We start from the raw sequence: 23067 nt of genomic DNA, 5'->3' as shown, positions 1-23067 counted from the left end.
GGGAGTTGCAGGCCCTGCTGTTCTTCACACGGCTGAACAGGAGGAGGCACAGACCTGTCATGAGAATCCCCCAAAAATTGCCCTTAAAGAAGGGGGCAGATAGTTGTCTGCCTTGCCTTGATCTATTGCTGTGTACTGGTCCATTTGTGAGCGAGATTTAACAAAGGCTGGCTGAGATGTGAGCCTGCTTCCTTTGTGTACTTTCAAAACCCCAGCTGGAAAATTCCAGTTGAGAGCTGCGGGAGAATGCTCCTCCCGGTGACGCCTTCGCCTGCGCCCGCTTCTCCCTCAGTTGAGAACCCCTGGGTGCTGCCAACACAGCACCAAGGAGCTGTTAGGGGCTGTCCTGTGCATAGCCGTGTTGACAACCCCACCCTGGAACACCTGCAGCTACCACAGCACAACACTGAGTGTCTCGTCTTGGTTTCTGGACTGTATCGAATGGAGAAGACTTTCCATCTCCCAGTAGTGCGTCACCGTGGTTAGTTAATTAACGATCTCTACCTCCTGGTCTGCTTCTGTTTATCTTCAATTTCCAGTCATTGATTCTTTCTCTGTACTTGTTCATTAGATTTAAAATTGGGTTTGTTTCAGCATCTGAGTTGATGGATCGGAACTGCAAATGCATTTCTTCTGTCTTTGCCTTGGAGGCTGCAGGATAAAACACGATCGTCCTGCCCACTAGACTGAGGAGTGACAGAGGCAAGGCTGGGAAAAAGCACACCGCACTGCCAGATTCCTTGCTGACCCGAAATAGAAAGGGTTGCTTGTCTGATAAAAATAGCCCGGTGTGAGTGGAGGGAGCGAGGGGTCCCGCGCTGGCACACGCCGGGGCAGCAGCAGCACTGGAGAGTGAAGCGAGGGGCCGATGGGGCTCAGAGCCAGCCCTGTCCTTGGACCAAACGGGGCTCCGCTCCCCGCGGCTACCAGACTGGGTGCAGCCTGGGGGGCGAGGTGCCCGTCTGCACCCTGCCCTGACTGGTGTTGCCTTTCCCCCTGTGTGCGGAGCAGAGTAGTGGGTGGTGGGATGCACCTGGAACCCTCCTTGGTGGGTGTCTGTGCTCTCCCCCTGGGCCGGGGGGGCGGCGGCGGGGCCGGGCTGCGGGACCCACAAACCCGCTCGGCCATGGGGGGTTGCCAGCGGGGTTTTCATTGCAGCATCCCCAGGGAACAGCTAATCCTGAGGGGACTCCTGGCCTGGCATAACTTCATGTGCACCAGAGCTCTTGCTGGTGGCGTTTATGGCACTCTGGGAAAAGAGGGTTGGAGTTTGGGGATGTTTTGTCATTGGAAAGTCACGTAGGTACAATAGCAGAATTTCTAAGGGTAGTGCACAGGCTTCACTGTCTGAAGAAATACGATATGAGCCAGGGCTCTGCCAACCGCTGCTTTAGGTTGGGTTGGGGTTGAGGGGTTAGGGGAGGGCCTCAGAAATTCCTGAGCCTCTCAGCTGCCATTGTAGTCACCAGCCCACCCAGCCCTTGGGAGCTATTTTTGTGAATGCTGCCATGACACAGGAGCTGGAGAATGTGCTCTAAGCAGAAGAGGTCTTTCTGCTCCTCGGCAGGCACTTGGATGGAAGGAGATTTGATCATCGCTCTCTGATCATCTCTGCTTCCCTGAAGAAGGCTTTGACTGGGGTAACAATCTCTCTTTTACAGCGTTAAAAGAGGAAGGGTCAGTGCTTCATTGTGGATGGGTCCAGTTGAGTGTGGGCAGAACTGGAGCTCTGTTTCGGTCCTGCCCTCAGTAAGAGCCCTCAAAGGCATCTCTGCTCTGTTAGCTGTTCGTTAGCTCTCTGTTACTTGGTGGTGTCTGTTTTGATGAGGTGGGGCCATAAAAGCACGTTTGCTCCTGCAGGTGGGGTGGAAATGCATGTGGTAGATGGAAACACACCTGAGTGAGGGGAGAGGTGTGACCCTGCGTGTGGTGCTGAGCGAGCGAGGCCCTTGGGGTCTGGCCCTGCGGTGGGGCTGGGCTGGGGACGTGCTGCAGCGAGAGGGGAGAGGGGCTGTGCCTGTGCAGGTGTGGGCAGTCAGTTTTGCTGGAGAGCAGCAGCATCACTGGCGAGCTGCTGAAGCACCTGCAGGAGTGTGTGTGAGGGCTGGGGAGGTGCAGGGAGTGTCGGGGTTTGCTGGCGGCCAGGTCGTCTTGTGGAGGTGGCCTTTGGGATCGTGGGGTTGGTGGTGGAGGAGAGCAGAGAGAAGGGGTGGTGGTGTAAGTGCTAGCTCTGGAATTCCTCTCTCCCCTGTCCTTCAGCATCAACAGCTGTTCTGTATTTTCTCCCTCCTCTCCTTTACTCTGTTCTCCTCATTTCTTTCTGATCCTTTTGTTTTCCTCTCAGCTCGTTCAGTATAATAAGGCCAGCTCCGGGATGGAGGGTGACTGCGCTGTGCTGTCCCTGCCAGTGGCACAGGACAGCCGGGATCCGTGCCCAGAGCCAGCTGCAGGCCCGGCCGTCGGAAGCGTGGCTGCCCCTCCTCAGGACCCCACACCACCCGACACCTGCACGAGCGGGGCGGAAAAACAGCCCCAGATAGACAAGCGGGATCCCACAGGTTGCCCCTTGTCCCCGGAGCAGATGCCAGAGGCGCCAGAGCAAGAGTGCATGGTCGACTCTCAGCCGATCCTCTTCAGTGAGAACCCCTTTGTGGTGGCCAACCGCAGGGGGAAGGCGGCAGGCCAGGCTTGCCTGGGGGGGCCGCCCCTCGGCTATGGCAGGGGGGGAGTGCTGAAGACCAACCTTTACTCCAAGGCAAGCAGCCTGGTGGCACGCAGCGTGTGGCATGTGACCGCCCCGCCACGGCCACCCGCGTTCTACTAAACCTGCGCATGCTCGGGACGGCGAGGCCGGGCAGCACGAGGCCCTAACACCTGCGCTCCCCGCCTCCGGCGGGCAGCGGGTTCCCTCCCGGGCACTAACGTCCCCCCCGGCCCGTCACCGCCAGGCGTGGGCACCACTCGGGCCCTCCCGCAGCCCAGGCAGCTTCCCCGGCATCTCTGGAAGGGCGAGAGTGGGGCTGGGAACGGGGCGCTCCCGCTCAGGGGGTCACGCTTCTGTACCCGGGCCTGAACAAACAGCCGGGTTTATGCTTCTGGAAACCAAGGGGCAGTGCAGCCACATCGTTAGCGGACAGCCCAGTGGTGTTCCCTGAAGTGACACATCTCGTATATCGAGACTCAGATTTCAAGGGAAACTGCTTTTTGCTCGGGGAAGTCTGTCTGTATTTGACTTTCTCCCCGTTGCACAGGAAAGCTGTGGCAGAGCCAAAGACACTATGTCCTAGATTAGCACCGCAGCACTCTCCCCTTCTTCCTTTCTCAGCCTTTCAGGTCCAAAAGCAAGAAGCAAAACAACTGCAGACAAACAGCCCACACACACGGAAGGGAAAACAAGCAGAACCCAGCTGTAGTTCTCTCAGCTTTGTATCCCAGTTGCTTGGTGGGAACTTGTTGCTCAGAGGTGTGTAGGCAGATGAGCGTGGAGCAAGGCCGTGGAACCTCTCCGTTCTCAGTCAAAGGCTGGGGTTTGGGCGTTACAGGCATCCAGCTTTAGCGTTCAGGAGATGGAGAAGCAGCGGGCAGGGAGCACCGGCCCTTTCTGAGGTACTTTATGGCAGATCAGCTGTCACAGTCTGGAGAGGCGTCACGGTGAGCTGGAGCTGATCTAATGCCACGTTGCTGTGAAAAGGGATCAGTTCCCCCTGGCCACGTGTTCTCCTCCCCTGTCGTGTGTCAGCTGGGCTGGGGAGCCGAGGGCCCTGAAAACAGCACCCTGGAACAGCTCCTGCCTTGCTGTGCGGGCTCAGGGGAGGGCCTGGGCGGCAGCAGCCAAATGAGCAAGAGGCGCGGGAGTGGGTCAGCCGATGCTGCCACGTTGTGACATTCCAGTGCTAAGAGGGATCAGAGTTTTCTATGCTCCAGGATAAACTCCAGATCACATCTCCTGGCTTGCTCAGAACCACAATAGCCCGAGGCTGACATGAGTCAAATTAACAATTCACTAGTGCATGGGTATGGTATGAATGAACGTGGAACCCTCGATTTGCTTACACAGTTTCCTGAATCCCAAAGGACCTGTTTCCATCTGTAGGCTTCTAAAATACTTTCTAACTTGCGCTCCTTAATCCTGCGGGAAGGCTGAGGTGATTTCTGGGACTCGGTGGCTGTTGGGGCTGGCTGTAGGCTCAGCGTCAGTGCCAGTGACCCCGCGTTCCCGTGGAGGGGTCAGACTCTCTCTTTAATGCGCTCTGGACTGCTCAGGGGTCTGAACCTGCTCCCCTTTGGCTTGGGAGTGTCTTTTTTGCTCAGTGTCTGTACGACGGGAGGTTTCCCTAGACCCTGGCTCAGTCTGTTGAGGGCCAAACAGAAGTGAGGGGGGAGAGGATTCCCAGGGATGTCTTGCAAGGCAGAGGCTTTAACCCAATTCAGTCAGCCTTGCGGGGCGTTTGGATACAATCTCACTTCCAGTGTTTAATGGCATTTCCTTGCTCTTTCTGTCGCTTTTTTGCAAGTTTGTGCCACCTGACAGCTGCGGTTGGGCCCAGTGCTAACTCGGCTTGTGTGTGGTGAGGTGGCCCATGGTTGGCCGCGGGCTGGATGTCGCTGTTCTCCCCAGGCTCCTGGTCTCACTGCGAAGGGAGAGGCATGGAAGTTGCTTCTCCCCAGTAACTACCTTTGTCTTCTCTCTTTCAGGCTCCTGCAGGCGAGTCTGGGACGGGAAATGCCAGGCGTGAAAGCCCCTATTCTCCAGGTGCTCAGCAGGTGAGACTGCAGGACGGGTGTGGGGCAGGGCAGAGGCTGCTGCCAGGGGCAGGGGAAGCTGAGTCTGGTTTCCATCCTTGAGAGTACCCAGGGATGCAGAGACTCTTTAATTCTGGCAATTGGTACGTCAGAAGAAACGGAGGAGTCAGGCTTTGGAGAGCCATCTCCTGTCTGTGAACCATTGCCACAGTCTCCAGAGAGATCCCCCGTCCTGCGTGTGACGCTGCCAGCAGCACGCGTCACTGCTGAAGGACCCTGCAGCACAGTTATAGTCAGCCTGCTTCAGGGAATGGTTTTCTCAGACTCTTTGGTTGGAGGCCAGCTTTCGCTCTGAAAGGAGAAGTTTATTTCTTGTAACTTTTGATTTTTGGGGGGGCAGGAGCCATTACCTATTCCCAGTAGCCGTCCTTATTTCTCATGTGAACTCTCTTTTCTTTGAAATCTTGCTAAGTCTTTGACTTCACTTTCGTCCTGTGGCAATAAGTTTCCCAAGTTAGTTGAGTCTTTTGAAGTTAAATACTCCTAAATAGAATTTAAAATTTTTCCCTTCACAGTCATTACTTGTTTCTGGTTTTTATATTAGGGGGCTGGAATGAACTGAAAATTGTACTTTGTACTCTACCCTCAGTCATTTTGTGTCTGTTGATCCATTCTGGAGTGCAGCTGCTCTCCAGCTATTTGGTCCCAGTAGCTCTGGCACTGACCTTATCTTCATCTGAGTCGTTTCGGTTCTCTAAGCTGGACAAAAGCTCTCTGCTTTTCCACTAGGTCAGTTCAGCTTCGTGAGATGAGTTTCATCATCTTGTGGTGAGGTGACAGTTGACACTGGCCCCGGGGCAGGGTCAGGACCCTGTGGCAGGGAGCAGCGCGCAGGGCAGTGGAGCTGTCGTTCAGTCCATCCTCTGCTGCTTCCTTGGCCTCTCTTGCATCTCCCTCAATTCTTAGATCCTTTCAAACTGACACAGTAAGATTAAAAGAAACTGTTCATTATAGTAATACCGTTTCAGTGCTTTCTGTTCCAGCCGCATATGTTTACTTACTTGCTTTTCTGACAGCAGTTGTGTACCGATCAGAGGTTTATTTTGGGCTATTTCTAAGTCTTCCTTTTGCCACGGGCAAATTTTCATTGCGATTGGCTTATTTATTTAGAAGGAATGGGGTGGGGATGATGCTCATTCTACGGTAGAAAGAGATCTAGATACTCGTTTGCTGTGTCTTTAAAGATCCTCAGCTCAGTTGAACAAGCAGCCCGAATCCCAGGGTACCCGTGGAGCTGCTCGTAGAATGACTTAGGGCAGAAGGTCTGGTCAGAGGCGGTGCTCAAGGAGGTCCAGCCAGCTCAAGGCCATGTCCAGTTAAAGTTTGAACGCCTCTGCAGATGGAAGGTCTGCATCTCTCTCGCTGTCAGACCCACTATTTGACTACACTCAATTTTATTTTTTTCAAACTGGTATTTGGATGGAACGTCCCTTGTCCCAACTTGTCATAGGCAACTTTCGTAGTAGCCCTGATGTTTTTGTTTGTCAGTGTTCTGGCCAACAACCCTCTGGCTGTGCTGCCGCCTGCTCTTCTGACTCGGGGTGGACTTGCTCAGGGAGAAATCCTTTGTCCTCCAAGGCTAATAGTTTGTCATTATCCAGTTCCTGTGCGACAGCGACCACTTTGTCTTCCCATAGCAGTCACTGCTCTGACAGTGGAAACTTTCCAGGTGAAACTGCTCCCTCTCTCTTCCGTGGGCTCAGAGGAGAGCAAACACGGTCTCACTGATGCGTTCTGCGGAGCTAGGAGCAGCTCAGGAGCACTCCTGCAGACACAGGCGTTTGTCTTTACAGTTTTAAGTTGGGCGTCTCAAAATCCCTGTTCTGTAGCACTTGCTGCGGTTTGTAGTCTATTCTATCACTTCAGGTTTTTGGTGTCATGAATTCTCTGTAGCTTGGGCAAGATACTGAATAATCTATGCAGCTTTTTTCTTGGTTTTCTCTTTTATCTCTCTGTTCAGAGATGTATATGCCGAGAGAGATTCTGTTAATTTCTTACAGCATTTATAGCCAATTTCATTACTTTCTCCTTTATTTAAGGTCTTCAGCAGGCTTGCTCACTGCTTTAATTTCTGAGATCCAGCCTATGTGTCATTTTGACAGCTTTTTTCCCTTCCTTTGTCTGTGGGCATTATGAATTAGAGACTCTGGCAGTTGTTGTTGAAGGTGCCTTGGTGTCGCCGTGCCAAGCCATTAGTCTTGCTCGTGGCACTCTCAAGCCTGCACTCTGTATGGGAGCTTTCTCTCACATTGGCAGGATTTGATACTTTCTGGATCAGAGCCTTCCGCAGCAGTCTCCTGCATGGCAGGTGAGGCTGTGTCTGGTACTTTTAGCTCTCTCTGGACAATGAATGTTACACAGAATGGAACAGGTCCAACAGGTAATACTGAAAGGCACAGGGCAATCACTAGCCTTGTGGCTTGTACATTTTCCGGGGATTTGGGAGACCTGACCTTCAGGTTGTTGCTCCAGAGCAGATGTTCCGAGGAACTGCATCTCTAATTCTCTGCCATCATGTTTTTAATGGAAATTTCTTTGGGTCTGATATCTTGTAGTCCAGCCAGAATTTACAGGCTTATTTCAGAGCTCTCGGAGAATTACTGAGGGAAGTTGAGTCCCTTGTCCCAAGGCTGGTGTCATGGTGGTCTTGCCTGGCCTTGAGTCCTGCAAGCTTCTGGTGGGGGGGAGGAAGGAGGTGTTTGTGGTGGGTCTGTGTGTGTGTGCCCGGGAGGGCAGAGGGTCGTTCTCCATGGCAGGCAGCGGGAGCTGCGTGGGGACACCACCAGCGCTGGGTGACTGCGCTCTCTGTGCTGGGAAAGGTGCTTGTCTCAGCCTCTCTCGCGGAAAACCCAGTCTCTTCGTTTTCTCTCCCCTTCTCTCCCCTGACGATCCTCCCTGGCATTGCCCCTCTCCAGACGCCTGCAGCCCCTCGGCCTGCTCACCTCTCGGGCAGGGAGACCCGCTTTGTAAGTGCCTGTTGGTGTGCGGTGTGCGCTGCTGCTCCGCGCTGCTCTCGCCCCGCGCCGCTGCTCCTCGTCCCCTCCTCCAGCTTCGCCTCCCCGGCCTGGGCCCGCAGCACGGGGGCTGCTCCTTCCCCGCCGGCCACTGCCAGGTGGCACCTGCCAACGCTTCCTGGCACAGAAGCCGCGGGGCTGATGGCTTTGCTCAGGCTCGGTAGCGAGCACCGAGGGCAGGGGGTGTGAGCCAGGGCCAGGACCTGCTGAGCTGGAGCAGGGGAGGGCGGGAGCCAGTGCCCAGAGGGTGCGGAGAGAGGTGCGGGTGCCTTCTCACCCGGCAGAGGGACGGGAAGCCCCTGCGGGTGGGCTCTGGACGCCTCCCCACGTGAAGAAGAAGGTATGGCGGGGGGTGGCATGGCACCTGGGGGCTTCTCCCTGTACAGGGCAGGCGGCAGGGCAGGGGAGGGCTTGGGAGTTCTCGATTTCTTTGTGTGGAGCAGGGAAAACTAAAGGCTTCCTGCAGGGACTCCAGATTTACACCTGTGTTTCTGTTCTCAGGCTTCCATTAACTTCATTACATCGCAGGATGACAGTAAATCAGTAAGTACATCCACCGTGAGACCTTGTTGCAGTGTCCCTGCGCATCCTCCAGCACACAGATTCCCTCTTCCCTCTGCGTGTGCTCATTCCAGCTCATGTCCGTCTCACCGTTGGCTCTTTATCCGTCTCCTTCAGTCCTCCACTGTACCTCAAGTTTGTACAGATGCACTGTCTCAAATATTGTCAATTTGAAAACTTGCTGCCAGTGTTTTTGCAGCTTTTATTCCTGTTTACCCGTGCAGCTGTCACTCATGTAGTTTTTGCTGGCTCACTCCGTTTCTGCTTCTGCTCTCTCTAGTATTAGGTGGTTTGTTCACTTCCACACAGCATCCAGCAGTGACAGCATCCAGGTCAAATCTCAGACTCCTGTCTCTGCTCTTATGTCTGCATTTCTCACTGGAGCCCTACCTGGGTCTCAGTTCGTTTTCACCCCCAGCTTTTGCCCGTGCTCATTCCTGGTGGATGTGTCCCTGCTGCATCTCCCACTCGTGGTGCTTTCATCCTCCAGGCTCTGACACGCTCATGCCGTACCCCTCTGACCCTTGCAGCTGCTGCTTGCATGGCAGATTCTTGCTCGTGCCCTGGCCTTCTCTGTAACCCATCGGTCCTGCTGTGACCCGGCATGTCTGAATCTCTTTGGCTGTCCAAAATACTTGCACCAGAGGCATTGTATGGTGTCCGTTTCAGCAGCTCTCCCCCCAGTCTGGTGGCTGGAGTCAGCAGCACAGCTGAGGAGTTGAGCGCAGGTGCATGGATTTGTCTGACTCACTTGCATGGCAGAGACATTTTGCTGCCCTAACTGCTTATTCTTTTCTCCCTCTCTCTCCCCCTCCCATTCCTCTGCCTCTCCCCCACTGTGTGGTCCTGACACGAGCAGACCAAGCCAGGCGTCATCCAGCCCCTTTCCCGAGTGCGACAGAGCGCTGCCTCACATAGCGCGGAGGACGGGGACAGCCCCAACCCCTTCCAGCAGCCTGAGCAGCGCTTCAGTATCCCGAACTCTGTAAGTGGCCTGCAGTTCCCTCTTGCTAAGCTGTGTCTGTCTGCCCGAGGTCGCTATAGTGCCACGTTTTCTGGTGGGTGGGCTGAGTGCACCCTTACGCTGATTCTGTAGTGTCAGCTAAAGCTGCTCTTGTTCTGCCCTGGGTGAGAACACACACCCTTCCCAAAGTGTCATTGTCGGTGCATCCCTTCGTTTTTCTAATGTAGATGAGTAATTGTCTTCACTTACCCCTTCAGAAAATGAGCACTGTTGAAGCTCTGCTCTGGCCTGAATCCCCAGAGCAGTTACAGCTTCAGGTCCTTATTGACGAGCTGCTGCGTTCTGCTGAGGCAGAAATCTCTCAGAACCTTTGTCTGTCAGTGTCTTGCATCCTGGAGTGAGACTCAATACCATCTTGCTGAGGATAATTTTTATGATTTGCAAAACGATTGTTTTTGGAAGAGTCATATTCCCTGGGCTGTATGTTGATGGGAGAGAAAGATTCAGGTATCTTGGTGTTTGTCATGACAGGAGACTTGTATACCTGCAGTATAGCCCTTCTCTGCTTATTGAAGCTTGTGTGACATGGTACCAAATTAGAGACCTGGTTTGCAGACAAACAGCTATATATAATCCATGTAATTGGCCAAGATTCACATATTTTAGAGTCTCTTCTGATGTTGATGTGCTGTTCTTTAGCCTATGCAGAGGGGAACATCATCAGACAACATAATTTAGCCTCAGTCCAGGACAAAGAACCCCAGACACCTGAAACTGAGGCAGTGCAGCTAGAGGGACTGAAGGAAGGAAGCACCCAAAGGGATTTGCTTCTAGTAGAGAAGAAGGTGGTGGTATCATTCCCCCCTACCCCACTCATTTCTGTGATGCTTTGAGCGGATCATCCCAGCTCTTCCTTCCCTCCTGCGTGTGATAGGAGGGGTCAAGGGAAGATAAGTGAGGAAAAGACCAGCAAAGACAAGTGCCAAGCAGTAGGAGGGTCTTCTTGGACCTTATCAGATGTTTCTGAGTAAGTGGAAGTCTGTGAAGGGAAAATCTGAGATAAAAGGCAAGTCTCCAGTTTCCAGATCCCTGAATGGTTCCACGTTTGTTTAGGAGACTGTGACCATTAGTCTAGAAGGACCTTGAGGTGCACTTTAGTCATTTTATAAACGGAAGTGCCACAGCCACTGCAAAAACCAGATCAGACTAGGAGATCCCTTCCCATGATAAAGGCTTCTGTAGTCAGAAATGCCAGATAAGGCCAGGGCTTACCTTTAATTTTCTGACAAACTAAATGTGGCTTGTTCAGCCCTGAGCAGGGGTCAGGGTCAGCTGTCAGCTCTCTTCTCCCAGCCCCAGAAGCCCACTGACTCAAGCAGGGACATGGATGGAAGCTGGGTGGAAATCCTTAAGGACCGTGACAGCGCTGTGGCCCCTTGGCCAAGAGACCCGTCACAAAAGTCTGGTCAAGTCACCAGGGGTCTGTACAACCAGAATGTCGTTCCTCCACCACCCAGGCAGTAGAGCAGGGTGTGGTGGGTGTGCTGCTGCGTGTAGCACGTGTACAGTACACTGCTCATCTCCGCCCAGGGCTGCAGGAGCTGTCCCTGGCGTGTTTCACTCCTCAGGCTTTGCGGGCTGACTTGGGCTGTTTCCCCATTTTCATTTTTTTATAACATCTGTGCTTATCTTCACCTTCTGTCTTTGTCCCTGTAGCAGAAGCCGCCGTCACCACCCTCTCCCGACGAGATCCCCATCAATGTCAAGCAAGCCTACAAGACCTTTGCAGCAGTGCCCTTGTCACACCCTCTGCTGGAGGCACAGGTAACTGGTGTGGCTGGGGGGTCACAAACCCTGCTGCCAGCAGAGGGTTGGGCATTGCGGAGCGGTGAGAGTAGGGAGGGAATGATGTGTTTCCTCCAAAGGAGCTGTCCTGCAGGAGGGAGATGTTGAGGTCCCTGTGGAAGCTGGAGCCTGTTCGTGTGGTGCTGGTCACCCTGCAGAGCCCTGTCCATAAACACATCCCAAAAGCTCACTGAGTGTCACGCGCTGCTCTCCCTGGACGTTGGGACGCTGTTGTATAACCGTGCTGTTCCGATAGAAAGAAACTCTCTGAACTTCCAGAGTCCAGGACCAGGCTCAACCTGCTCTGAGGAATTTCTTATTAGATTTTGATCTTTAACTTTATTGAAACTATTACCCCCCTCCACGTGGGTGAATCGTGGAATTGGGCTATGTGAGGCCTCTGGAGGTGATCTGCCCCAGTCCTCCGTGTGAAAGTGTGAAACCTCTGAGGTGGTGTGAGGGTGCTCAGGCCCAGTCTGCTTGGGTGCTGAATTTCCAGCAGTGGAGACTGAGGTCGCTGTGGGCAGCCTCTTCCACTGTATGACCCTCTCTGCAGTGAAGAGGTTTTTTCTATATGTTTTATCAGAATTTCTTTTACTTGTGTCTGTTGCATCTCATCCTCTTGCTGTGCACCTCTGAGAAGTCTGACCCTGTGCTGTAACCCCCCGGGAAGCTGAATGCAGGAATGAGCTCCCCCTCTCCTCAGCCTCCTCTTCTCCAGGCCGAACCAGCACGGATTCCTCAGCCTGTTTGCAGATGTTGTGCCCTGCAGCCCCTTAAATCATTTGATGCTCTTTCACTCGTCACACCGCAGTCACACCGCAGCCCCGGTGGCATCCCTGCAGCCCCACGCGGGCACACAGCTCCCGCGAGTGCTGGCGAAGGGAGGGGCTGTTCCCAGGGCAGCCCTTGCTCTGCCCAGGTCCCCCGAGCGGGGCCCGGCGCGGCCCCGGTGCCCTCCCACCCCCCGTCCCCAGGAGCTCGGAGCCCGTCCCCACACGTGGCCGCGCCCAGCGACACGGGACCTCCGGAGCTGTCTCTGTGGACAGTCCTACCACCACTTCGTGTGCTAAACTAAAGAAGCAACAACTGTCTGCTTCGACACCTCGTGTTTGGGAAGAGCCTCAGTTCTCTTCGTCTTCCTCCTGCTTCCCTTTCCGCCTGTTCGACCTGAGTTCCTGCTGCCACATCTTTGACGTGAATGAGTTACCGTGTTTCCCAGATTGTCTTCCACTGTTGTATTGTTTGCTTGCTTGTTTCTGTCTTTATTTTATCTTTCTTTCTGAACCTTACCTGGCAGTACCCTTCCTTACCTGTCAGGAGATCCCCTCACTTTTCCGTAGCTGTGGTAGGAGCCAGGGCTGTCCTGCAGTGACTGGGGACAGCAGCGCTTTGTCACACCTGAGCTGGTCCTGCCCTGCGCTGCTGCTCGCCGGCCTCCTCCTGATCTGGTCTGGTAAATTAATGTGGGTCACAAGTCTGGCTTTACTGTTTGTAGGGTTGATATTGGGCCGTTTTGACTTTATGGACTCATGTACTCAGAGTTAGATGACGGTCAGGAGAAGCTGAGGGAGTCGTTAGCTAAGTCCAGGGTGAAAAGGAAGTGGAACTTGGCTCTGTTGGCACCTGTGACCCACCAGGTGACCTGAGCTCCCGAGACAGATTGTATCTGGCACGCGGACGTTTTCTCCAGCTTCATAATCTCTAGCTGATATTTGTGGTTTAAGAAACAAACTGGTCCTGAAGTAGATCACCTTGTATTTTGTGCTATTAAATTATTTTCATCCTCCTCAAATCAACCTGTCGTTCCAGGATGATACTCCAGACTCTTTTGAATTTGGACAGTGCTTGTCCCCAGTCAGTGGAGTGGGAGGAATGAAATAATTGGCAGAGGTCTCGGTCAACTCTGCCTTCCTGTGAGTCTGAATTGTGGACTTTGCCATTCACAACCTTTATTCACACCTTCTGGTTTCTGAGTCAAATCTGGCAATGAAAATGTTAAGCAAGGTTGGTCACAAAACTCCGAAGTCTCAGGCAATTCTGTGCAGTTCCTTCATTGAAAAAATTATCTGTATTATCAAAGGAAGATACTAGATTAATCTTCGTTGTGCCTGTTCCATTATGATATTTTCTAGTTACTTTTGTTTTAATTACATTCAGCTGTGAATAGTTGTCTTGTTGAAACTGAAGAGGCTGATAGCTCCACTGCTCAAATTCCTTTTGCCTGCTTCTTGATTCTTGAGGGGCATCTGAGCTATTTTTTCGACATGAGCTGCCACCCAGTTAAACAAGTCAGTTCAGAATCGATGCTTGTCAGATTGGCAGTTTCACAAGTCATTTCATTCAGAACTGGACAGTGATTATCTTGTCCCTGCAGGTGGGTGTATTGAGCTCTCGGGTCTTCTTCTGTGTTAGCAGCAATAATTTCTTATTTCCAGACATTTACTTCTCAGCTAGAAGCTTTTTTAAATTTTTTTTTTTATTTCTTCCCTTCTCTGTTATTGTGCTCCTTACTTATACAAAATGAAAACCTTCAGTTAGTTTTTGGAGTGTGTTTGAATAAAGTTGAAATTGAAGGCAGTCTACTTGCTCTCTTCTTGTGGTTCCTTTTCATCTGTATAATTTAAAAACTTTCATATTTTTAGTAACTTTTTGGCAGTTCTCATTTTACACTTAATGATTTCTGGTTTACAGATGGATTCTGTGCATCAATTTATTTTCCTGCCCCCTGTAATTAAAATCATCCATTATTCTGTTATTTCTTCTGGTAAATACAGATTTCCTTCTTTCCTTGATGGTGTTTCCACTTCTTAGAAGTAAATTTTCAATAGTCGCGTCTTTGATTTAAAGAAAATCTACGTCTCTTCCATTAAGCTAAGCCCTCTGCTCCTGTTCACCTATTTCCCGATGTTTTTCAATTTCTGTAGTTTTAAAGGTTGTCTCTGTCTGTGTTCAGCCCTCAGTGTAACACCAGTCCTCGATACTGGTGATTGCGAAGCCCGAGGTGGTGTTGCCTTGTGTTCATTGTGGGGCTGCCGCTGTTTCTGTGGCATTGGTGGCACTTGGCTGGAGGGCAGCAGTACTGGTAGAAAACTTTCTTTTTAGAATGTGCCCATTTTTCTGTATTCTTAGGAACTGCCCGGTCAGAGCAGCACAGAGAATCCCAAAGCTGCGCCGGAGGTGAGTGCTGGAGGCTGGAGGCTGGAGCTGGAAGGAGGGGGGGGCCTCGTGGGGCGGTGGTGTGGGCGCGGGGGGAAGCAGGGGCTTACCGGGGCACGGCTGAGCTCGCCAGGGCTCGCCGGGCAGTGCCGGTGCCGCTCCCGCAGGTGGCCGCGCTCAGCCCGGGGGCACTGCACAGCCCGGAGCAGAGATCCTTCCGCGAGAGGCAGAAGTACTTCGAGATCGAGGTGAAGCAACAGCAGATGGATAAGCCTCCCAAGCGCGTCTCCTTGGTAGGAGAGGATGACCTGAAGAAAATGAAAGAGGAGGAAGGTATGTTGGAATCTGTGCGGGGAGGTTTGACCTGTTGAGTCTTTTCTCCGTGGGGACGTGAGAGAGCGCAGACACCCGAAATCCAGCACTTCCATAAGCCCGTGGGTGGTTGTTCCCAGGGCCTGGTGACAGCCAGGGAACGTTGGGGAGTTCTGCAGATGCTCCACCATTACTACGTGGGCTGGTGGAAGTGCTGTGGTGCCAGGGTGTCCTGTAGTTGGTAAACTCTTCGATAAAATTTTAAAAAGCTATTACTGCTATTAAAAAAAAGCTATTAATGATGATGTTTCTTTGTAAACTGCCCAGGCTGATGCGCAGCAACACGGGGTTGCCCGTGGCATCCTCACGTTGGATCTGAGAGCAGAGCTTTTGTTGCCCAGTATGCTGCTCTGATTTTGCACTGGGCTTGCAAGGAGGGAAAATTACTGCTATAGTTTTTGGTGTAATTTCATCCTGCTTGAGAGTTGTCTTAAAAGGTGATGAGGAAAGTGGGGAAAAGGGTTTCTGCTGAAATCCTGTCCTGTTCCATAAGAAAATACAGCTGGAATCGATACAGCTGGAATTGGACTCCTGGGTTTGGGAGCTGTGACTCTCTTGCTTGAAAAGATGATCATAGAATTTCTTTTGTAAACTGTTGGGGTTTGGGTTTGGGTTTTTTTCCCTTTATAACAGCTAGTCTTCTCTTTCCCACCTTCCCTCCTATATGCCTGTTCAGAGACTGTCCAGAGCATTAGAAACCTTCTCATTTTCACTTAGTTCAGGAATGTGAATACATTTTAAGACAAGAGTAAGATCATAAAAGCTAGAAAGAAAGGTAAGCAAAAGAAATTGCAGGTGGTTATTTTTCATTTTCTTCAATGCAATGTGGCCAAAAGAATCACAGATCCAACATAAGTTATCTGGGTACGTCAGACTCTTAGTGTTGGCTCAAAGGGAAATGTAGGAGACACAAAGATCAAGATACAAAGTATGAAAGGAGAAACTGTAATGACGACTTTCAGGGTTGCATTTCACGTTGTTTTGAGATTTGCTAAGTGGGGTAGATGGGAAGAAAGATCAAAGATCACCTCTGCTCAGGGTACCTCTCAGTACTAGAACAAAAAGAAAAAAATCCCCTCTGGGTAAGAGGGATCCCATGGTGAAGATTATCCAGACAATAAATTAAACTCTAGATTATTCAGGATGAAACATCCCAATCAAATATCTCAAAGTGATAAGTTACATCCTTTGGATCTTTGCAGTTCCATCACTTACACAAAGATTTCTGCTGCTTTGGAGTCCCACTGCTAGCAGATGGCAGCATGAGATGTTTCAGCATGTGGGCACCCCTGCTTGCACAAGAGTTCTGTTTGCATTTGTTAATTTTAAAAACGTTTAATAGAAGAGGCCAAGGCCTGTTATTAATTTTCAGTTTTGGTAGACAAGTGAGAATAGAACAACTTCATTTGGAAGGGACCTACAAGTATCTGGTCGCACTGCCTGAGCTCTCCAGGGCTGACCAGGAGTCAGAGCTGTTGTTAAGGGAGTTGCCCCAGCGCCTCTTCAACCCTGACAGGCTGGGGGCACCGAGCCCCTCCCCAGGAGCTTGTTCCAGGGTTTCACCACCCTCTGGGTAAAGAAATGCTCCCTCCTGCCCAGTCTGAACCTCCCCAGCACAGCTCTGACCGTTCCCGTGCCCTGTCCCTGGAGCCCAGGGCGCAGAGCTCAGCACCCCCCTGTCCCTGTCCCCTCCCTGGGAGCTGCAGAGCCCTGAGGTCACCCCTCGGGCTCCTTGTGCCCCGGCTGGACAGACCCAGAGCCCTCGGCCGCCCCCGGCAGGACCTGCCCCCCAGCCCTGCCCCACTTCTCCTGCCATCCTCTGGACACGTTCGGGGACCATCACACCCTTCTCCAGTGGAGGGCCCCAGACCTGCAGGCAGGACTCGAGGTGCGGCCGCGCCAGCGCCGGACACAGCGGGACGATCCCCTCTCCTGGCCACTGGCCGTGCTGGGTGGATGCCCCCGGGATGCTCTTTGCCCTCCTGGTGCCGGGCACAGGGCTGGCTCCTGCCGAGCTGCTGCCCCCCAGCGCCCCCAGCGCCCTTTCTGCAGCCACCCCTCTCCCAGTTCGTACTCGTGTCCAGAGTTACTCTCTCCCAGGTGGAGAACCGGGAACTTCTCTTGTTAAATGTCGTGCCATTAATGATTGCCCAATGCTCCAGTCTATCTAGATCCCTCTGCAAGGCCTCATGTCCCTCGAGAGAGGCAGCAGCACCTCCCCGTTGAGTATCACCAGCAGACTTGTAACAGTGCATTCAGGTCCCACATCCAGAGCCTTGATCAGTGTTGAGCAGAGCTGGCCCTGGAATGGAGCCCCGGGAGCGCCGCTGGTGAGCGGTCGCCTGTGTGGAGCAGGCTGCCCCCTGTGCCGGTTCCTCCTGTGCCCCCGTCTGCCTGCCTGGCGGTTCCCCAGGCTCTGGTCCCTCACAGGACGAGGGGATGATCAGCCCCCACTCGTGTGTGCAGGTTCCTGGGGCTCTGTGCTCCACACACATCTTCCAGTTTGAGGATGAGCGCTCTCAGTGATGAATGGTCAGAAATCAGTCCTGTAGTGTCCAGGAATGGGAGTTTAGTGAGTGAGGAAGGAGGGACGGAGGGATTGGGTTGAGTTTGTTACACCTGAAGCATCAGTGCAGTGGAGGAGAAACATGGATTTAAAGCAGCACAGGCTTGGAGGGACGACAACCGTAAGGACCTGCCCGGAGGCTGCATCCTTGTGGGGGTCTAGCAAGTGCTTTGTGGTACCAATCTGTCTTCTTTTGGCAGCTCGAAAACTGCAGCAGAAACGTACCCTCCTACTGGAGGAGGAGGCAGAAGAGGATGAGATGATAAAACAGGTGCCGGAGGTGAGCGTGCAGTCCAGTGTCATCATTGAAGGAGTTGAGTATAAGATCGAGAGACTAAATGGGAGGAACGTCCAGGCTCCAGCAACTCGGTAAGACAAGACTGGTAGCTCAGTACCACCCCCGTGTGTCAGAGGTGTCCCGGGATCAGTAATTTTCAGGGGAGAGAGCTGAGCAGTATCTCCTCTTCAGCATAGAAATGGGCAGGATTTTCCAGCTCTTCCTTTTCAGAAGAACAGATCCTCCAGCTGTGCACTTGGGTGTGTAGAGATGTTTATTTTTAGAGACAACGAATTCAAGATAAGCCCTGATGCTGAACCAAGGTTTTGGGGTTTTTTGGCTTTTCTTTCCTGGTTCTCCTGGACTTATCCTCCAGGTTACATTAATGTTGTTTTTCTGATTGATATGAGAAAAGGCTTCTCATAAGACTTCAGATAAAAGTAATGCTGCACTAGGGTAAAGCTGAAGCTGTCCTTATCTGACTCTCTTTTCTGAGTCTTTGGTACAGACATTCTTCTCTTCACAAACACTTCTATGGTCAGCCTTACAGTGGCTGAAAACACTTACCCTGTCATTTTGAATCTCATTTCTCCCCAGTTTCTGCCCAGTCTCTGTTGAGGAACTTCTCACACATGAATGCACGGAGCCCTTCCACCTCCGGTGCAGGCAGGGCAGCTCTGAGGAGGGACAGCAGCCAGGTGCAGACCAGCTGCCTGGTTTGATGTGAAGGCCTGCTTATCCCTGCTCTTCTCATACTGACGCGTGGGAGGTTAGGCATCTATCACAGGACTTGCACTTGCTTATTATTTATGCTTGAACAAAGGCATGGCAGCAGAATAGACTGAATTTGCATTTCTTCAATTTTTTTTTTTGTCACGCTAGAACAGAAAGTGAAATTTAATCAAAATAAACTTGAGCAGTAATAATAAGGGCTCAGAGTCATGATAAACTTTTCTGACTGCCAGCTGAGCCACAGCGTGCATGTCCTGAACCTGTGGAAACAGGCTTGTGTGACCTCCTTCCATTACAGGCCAAAGCGAGCAGTATCTGCAGGTGCAGCTCAAGGGCTGGTGACAGTAGTTTGGTCAGAAGCAGAAAGCCTGACGTGTCAGGCAGTTGTGTGTAGGGCAGCTGCCCTGAGCCTGGCTGTTCTGAGGTCGCTTGGGATCCGTCTCCGTCCCCCGCCCGGGTGCCCGTCCGCTCACACCCCCGGGGGGCCGCCCTTCCTTAACGCTGCGCTTATGTGACATCAGCAAAGGGGAAAGCTGGGGGCAGCCAGGCTGCGCGTCACTAATGGCACCTGGAGAGACCCAGAATGTGCAAGAACTTGCCCGACATTTGGCAAGTGTGTGTGAGTGGATGGTTGACCTTTAAACGAAGGAAAGGAGTCCTGGTGTTAGTGTGAACATTTCTGAAGTCAACGGGGAAGCGCTCGCAGCAATGCAGGAGCTGTGGAGCAAAGTCCTTAAGGCTTGTGTCTTCAAACCGTGAGCTGGTTGTTGCTTTCTGGGCCTCGGGGCCGCCGCGAGGCCGTGCCGGGCCCGGGGGGCTGACAGCCCACCCCCTTGCTTTGCTGCAGGCCCTCGGAGCTCGGCGAGAGCAGCAGCTCACAGAGGAACTCCCTGGAAGAGGGCATCAAGGCTGAGCAGAGAGCCAACTCCACGTCTGGGTGAGTGGGTCAGCAGCATCCTCTGCTGCCAGGTGATGGAGCAGATGACTCCTTCTTAGCAGACATGGGGTGTAAAAGGAAGGATTTCACGGGGAAGGGGGAACTGTGCTCAGAGCCAACCTCTTAAGAACAACTCGGGTCTGTGTGTGTCCGTCCGAGGGCATGTCCCTGGATGTGGTGCTCAACAGCTGCCTGGGGTGTCGGTCATCACCTTGTATGTTGAAAGCAGGCAGGTGAGAGCTGTGGTGGACAGGCCAGCCCACCTCTGCCTGTTGCTGTGCCCAGGTTGAGTCCATCACAACCCGGGGCGGGGGACCCCGTGGCACCTGTGCGGACGGCCAAAGCCGAGCGGCGGCACCAGGAGCGATTGCGGATGCAGAGTCCTGAGCTGCTGAGTGGTCAAGAGAAGGAGCTTTCCCCAGCAGAACGTCGTGCTCTGGAGGCAGAGAAACGAGCCATGTGGAGGGCAGCACGGTGAGTCAGAAGAACCTTTGCTGTTCTCTTTACTAGGCTGGTTCAGGAACGGGGGACCTGCTGCATGTCTTTTGGGTTAGATGGTGTCCAAAGCAGGGAACAAAGAATCCTTCCTCAGTCAGATGTTAGGGGAGGTCACGGAGTGCCTGCTCAAACAGTGCAAAGCACCTGCCCCTTGGCTGAGCTCATCCGCTCCCGGCAGCGACGGGTGAGGTGTCTCTGCATTTCAACGGTCCTTGCGCAGTCACAGAGTCAGGGGAGTTCTATAAAAACATGACTTGAACACCTTGATGTGATGGTGAACCTGTTCCTTCCCTCTCAGCACACAACTGGCCACATTCTCTGTTACACATGAAAAAGATGGTATTTATTGAAGCTGCAAGGTGACATATTCAAAATGAAAAAGGGAAAGAACGTTTCACATACCCAGTGCTGCTAGACTGGAAAACTTGCCAAAGCCAAGAAATCGGCAAGATGAGGGCACTCTTATCCACACAAGCTGTTTCATCAGCTATGAAAGAGTGATTAAAAATTGTTTTGGAAGGAAGAGAACTTCTAGTTCAGAACTTAAAGACTTGAAGCTAGTCCAGGCATTTACAGTGTCTTATAATTCCTTTCAAAAATTAGTCAGGCTGCTCCTGTAACTAATTATAGTTTCATTCCCATAATGTTCCTGTAGGAAGCATTCAGAGGACAATCTGAAACAGTCTCTTTTGGGGTTTGAGTGAGAGCTTTTAGAGGAACAGGGCTGCTAGTGACTCATCCTTGCCAGCCTGCTAGATAAGTCACCGGAGGGATTACCGTGAGTGACACCACTTGGCAGTTCCCGTGCTCGTGCTCAGACATGGGTGATAATGGTGCTGTCATCTTCAGGGGGGGGCTGAGGGTGAAGAAATACATAGTGGAGTCCTCAGTGAGGGGGTACAAGGGTTCCCGTTGTTACTTGATCACTGTAACAGATCTGCTCGTGGTTCATTTAGAGCTGGACTCACATTCCTAGTACCAGGGCTTTTGCCCTTCAGGGAAAACTTTCTTGGTATGCTCCAACTCTTTGCCTTGGACGAGTCCTTTGTTGGAGTCTTTTTGCTGAAGCACTGCCATAGTTTCACTGCACTGCCCTGAGATGTCAGAAAGCTGAGCAGGTCACTGGGAAGCGGAGCACTGATTTGGGAGAGATTGATTTCTGACATCCTGTAGCACCTTGTTAGACCTTTGAAGCTGGCCCTGCTTTGCTGTTGGGTCAGATGCCCTCCAGGGTTCCCTTCCAGCCTGAATTGCTCTGAGTCCACACTGGGTAATCTCTCCTCCCCCAGTTCCTCCCCACTAGCAGGGCTGCCTGTGTCCCAGCCCAGCGACCAGTCAGGCTGCTGACAGTGTCCTCGGGTGGGATTGTTTCCACCCTGTGCTGTTGTTTCACGCTCCAGTTACTGTGGGATTCTGTCTGCTGCTCTGATTCATGGAATCTTCTGCTGTATTTGGCATCTCACGCCTAGTCTGGGTGATGCTGTTCCCACACTTTCTGTGTCACAACTTTTTAGGTGGCATCATTGGCAAATGGAAGTTCCGTATTTTCACATTAAGCCAGGAATAACTCTTTTACCAAAGTACCAGTGGAACAGAAGCTTTAAACAATACCTGCCAAAACAGACACATTGCCCTTGTGTTACAGGGCTGGAAGCTGCGTAGGTGCTGGGGAGCCAAATGTTACTTAGGATGGCTCAGAGGAGGCTGGCTGGGACTGAGGTGACCAGACCCGAATCCTTGCTCTGGCCTGTTCTTCCTTGTGACGTTGGACAGATCACCGAGTCCCTCTGAGCTCCAGGAGCATGGAGAGAGGGTTGTAACAGCACTTCCATGTCTCGCAGAAAGGCTGTGAGCATTGGAAGCGTTAAAAATTATTTTCATTTTTCAATGCGGTGCTGTGTCAGCACCACAGTGCCGTCAGTAGACAACTTGCAGGGCATTGCTGCTCAGTCGTTGCACCTGAAAAAAATTAAAGCTCCACTGTTCTATCTGAGCCTACAAACCCCAAGTTGTCTGTCAGGCTTCTCCTCTGACAATCAACGTCACTGTGCGGGGAGAGGGCAGAGGCTGCTCTGTCAGCCCCTCCCAGGCAGGCACACAGGACTGTCCCTCGTGCCTCTGCCTCCCGTGCCTGTTCCCTCATACGATGGGGCAGGCTGTATGAGGTTGTGTGGGCTCTGATTCCTCCTGAGCATCACCCTACCCAAGGAATCCTGTAGTAACAGCTTTAAGTTGGGTGTAGAAAGGAGAAACGCAATGTTGCCTGCGCAAACCTTGGAGGCAAAGCTGCTGCAGGGACACTGCTCGTGTCACAGCGTGCCTCAGGACTCTGGTCTTCCGTCAACTTGTTCCTGTTGCCAGCAGATAAAGAAATCTGAAAAATGGCAGGGGAGGGGGCAGGATCTTTTTTAATGATCCTGTGATTTGCTCCTGTAACATTCCTGTACACCAGACTGTGCTTCTTGGTTAGTTAGGAGTTCGTTGAAATTGCTCAGGGCACAGTACAAGTTCTGCATGACACTGCAGAAGGGTTCATGGGTGTTGAGTACAGTGGGTTTGTCCACTGTGGGCAGGAGAGAGATCCCTGCGTTCCAGACTTGCAGTCTCTTCTAAGCATGTTTTGTTCCTGGCAGATGAACTGCTGAAGGGAGAGCCTTTCGAGGTAAGAGTACACGACGAGGAGCAGCTACTTGCAGCTGTCTTGCTTTTCAGTGATCAGATCCAGTGTGACTGGTTTTAAGTTCTGCAGACCAGGTCCTCAGGTCCACTTTGCTTCTGAGACCAAGTTGTAGCTTTTTACTCAGTTCTTAGAGAAGTGTCTGGCTGATTCCTTGCTTAACCCTTGCATGGGGCTGAGGCCTCGTTTGTTTGGGCATTAGGGATCAGTCAGTCACCGTGACGTGCTCCTTTTTGTTAAGATGAGGATGGTCCGTTCCTGCTCCCACAGATCCCCCAGATGATCTGGTCTTCCTGGGGTCCCTGTTCCGCAGGTGCTAGAGCAGGCACAGTGCCGTGGTGGCAGCCAGGGCTCAGGTCTTGTTTCCAGAGGCCCCCGGCAGCACTGCTGTGCTGTGAGGGAGGGAGGACTGTACTGCCCTGCACGTGGTGCTGCAGCCTCACTAACCTGTGTTTTCTTTAAGTGCATGCCACTGATTTTATTACTTTCTCTCTAATCTTCTATCTTCTGCTTCTTTCCAGTTCTCTGGTCTGTGTGCTGTCACTCGTGACCCCATCAGTTTGCACCTTCTTGGGCTTTTCCTTTCTGTCCCTGTGTCATCTGTGCTCTGCCAGGACGTGTGATGCGCCCCCTCCCCCAGCACCCCCCTCCCCTTGCTTGTT

At 52.3% G+C, this 23067-nt stretch overlaps 1 protein-coding gene across 24 annotated transcripts in view; it reads left to right on the top strand.

Annotated features, from left to right (window-relative positions):
• Positions 1–23067, top strand: part of LOC113476035 (protein scribble homolog) — a 52654-nt gene that overhangs the window by 16009 nt on the left and 13578 nt on the right. For 7 of the 24 annotated variants that reach the window (XM_026841334.1, XM_026841335.1, XM_026841332.1 and 4 more), the window contains 11 exons: positions 2345–2755; positions 4696–4764; positions 7719–7769; positions 8319–8360; positions 9235–9363; positions 11059–11166; positions 14320–14367; positions 14514–14679; positions 17485–17653; positions 19141–19230; positions 19516–19704. In XM_026841334.1, coding sequence (XP_026697135.1) covers positions 2345–2755; positions 4696–4764; positions 7719–7769; positions 8319–8360; positions 9235–9363; positions 11059–11166; positions 14320–14367; positions 14514–14679; positions 17485–17653; positions 19141–19230; positions 19516–19704 — 1472 coding nt within the window. The remainder of the gene's footprint in view (positions 1–2344; positions 2756–4695; positions 4765–7718; positions 7770–8318; positions 8361–9234; positions 9364–11058; positions 11167–14319; positions 14368–14513; positions 14680–17484; positions 17654–19140; positions 19231–19515; positions 19705–23067) is intronic. The other 17 variants (XM_026841349.1, XM_026841344.1, XM_026841347.1 and 14 more) reach the window with 10 other exon arrangements.

The sequence above is a fragment of the Athene cunicularia genome (genome assembly GCF_003259725.1).
Source record: "Athene cunicularia isolate RWA chromosome 2 unlocalized genomic scaffold, athCun1 chr2_part1, whole genome shotgun sequence".
Taxonomy (NCBI): domain Eukaryota; kingdom Metazoa; phylum Chordata; class Aves; order Strigiformes; family Strigidae; genus Athene; species Athene cunicularia.
The sequence above is the reverse complement of the archived record's forward strand: the minus strand, read 5'-3'. Positions and strand labels throughout refer to the sequence as shown.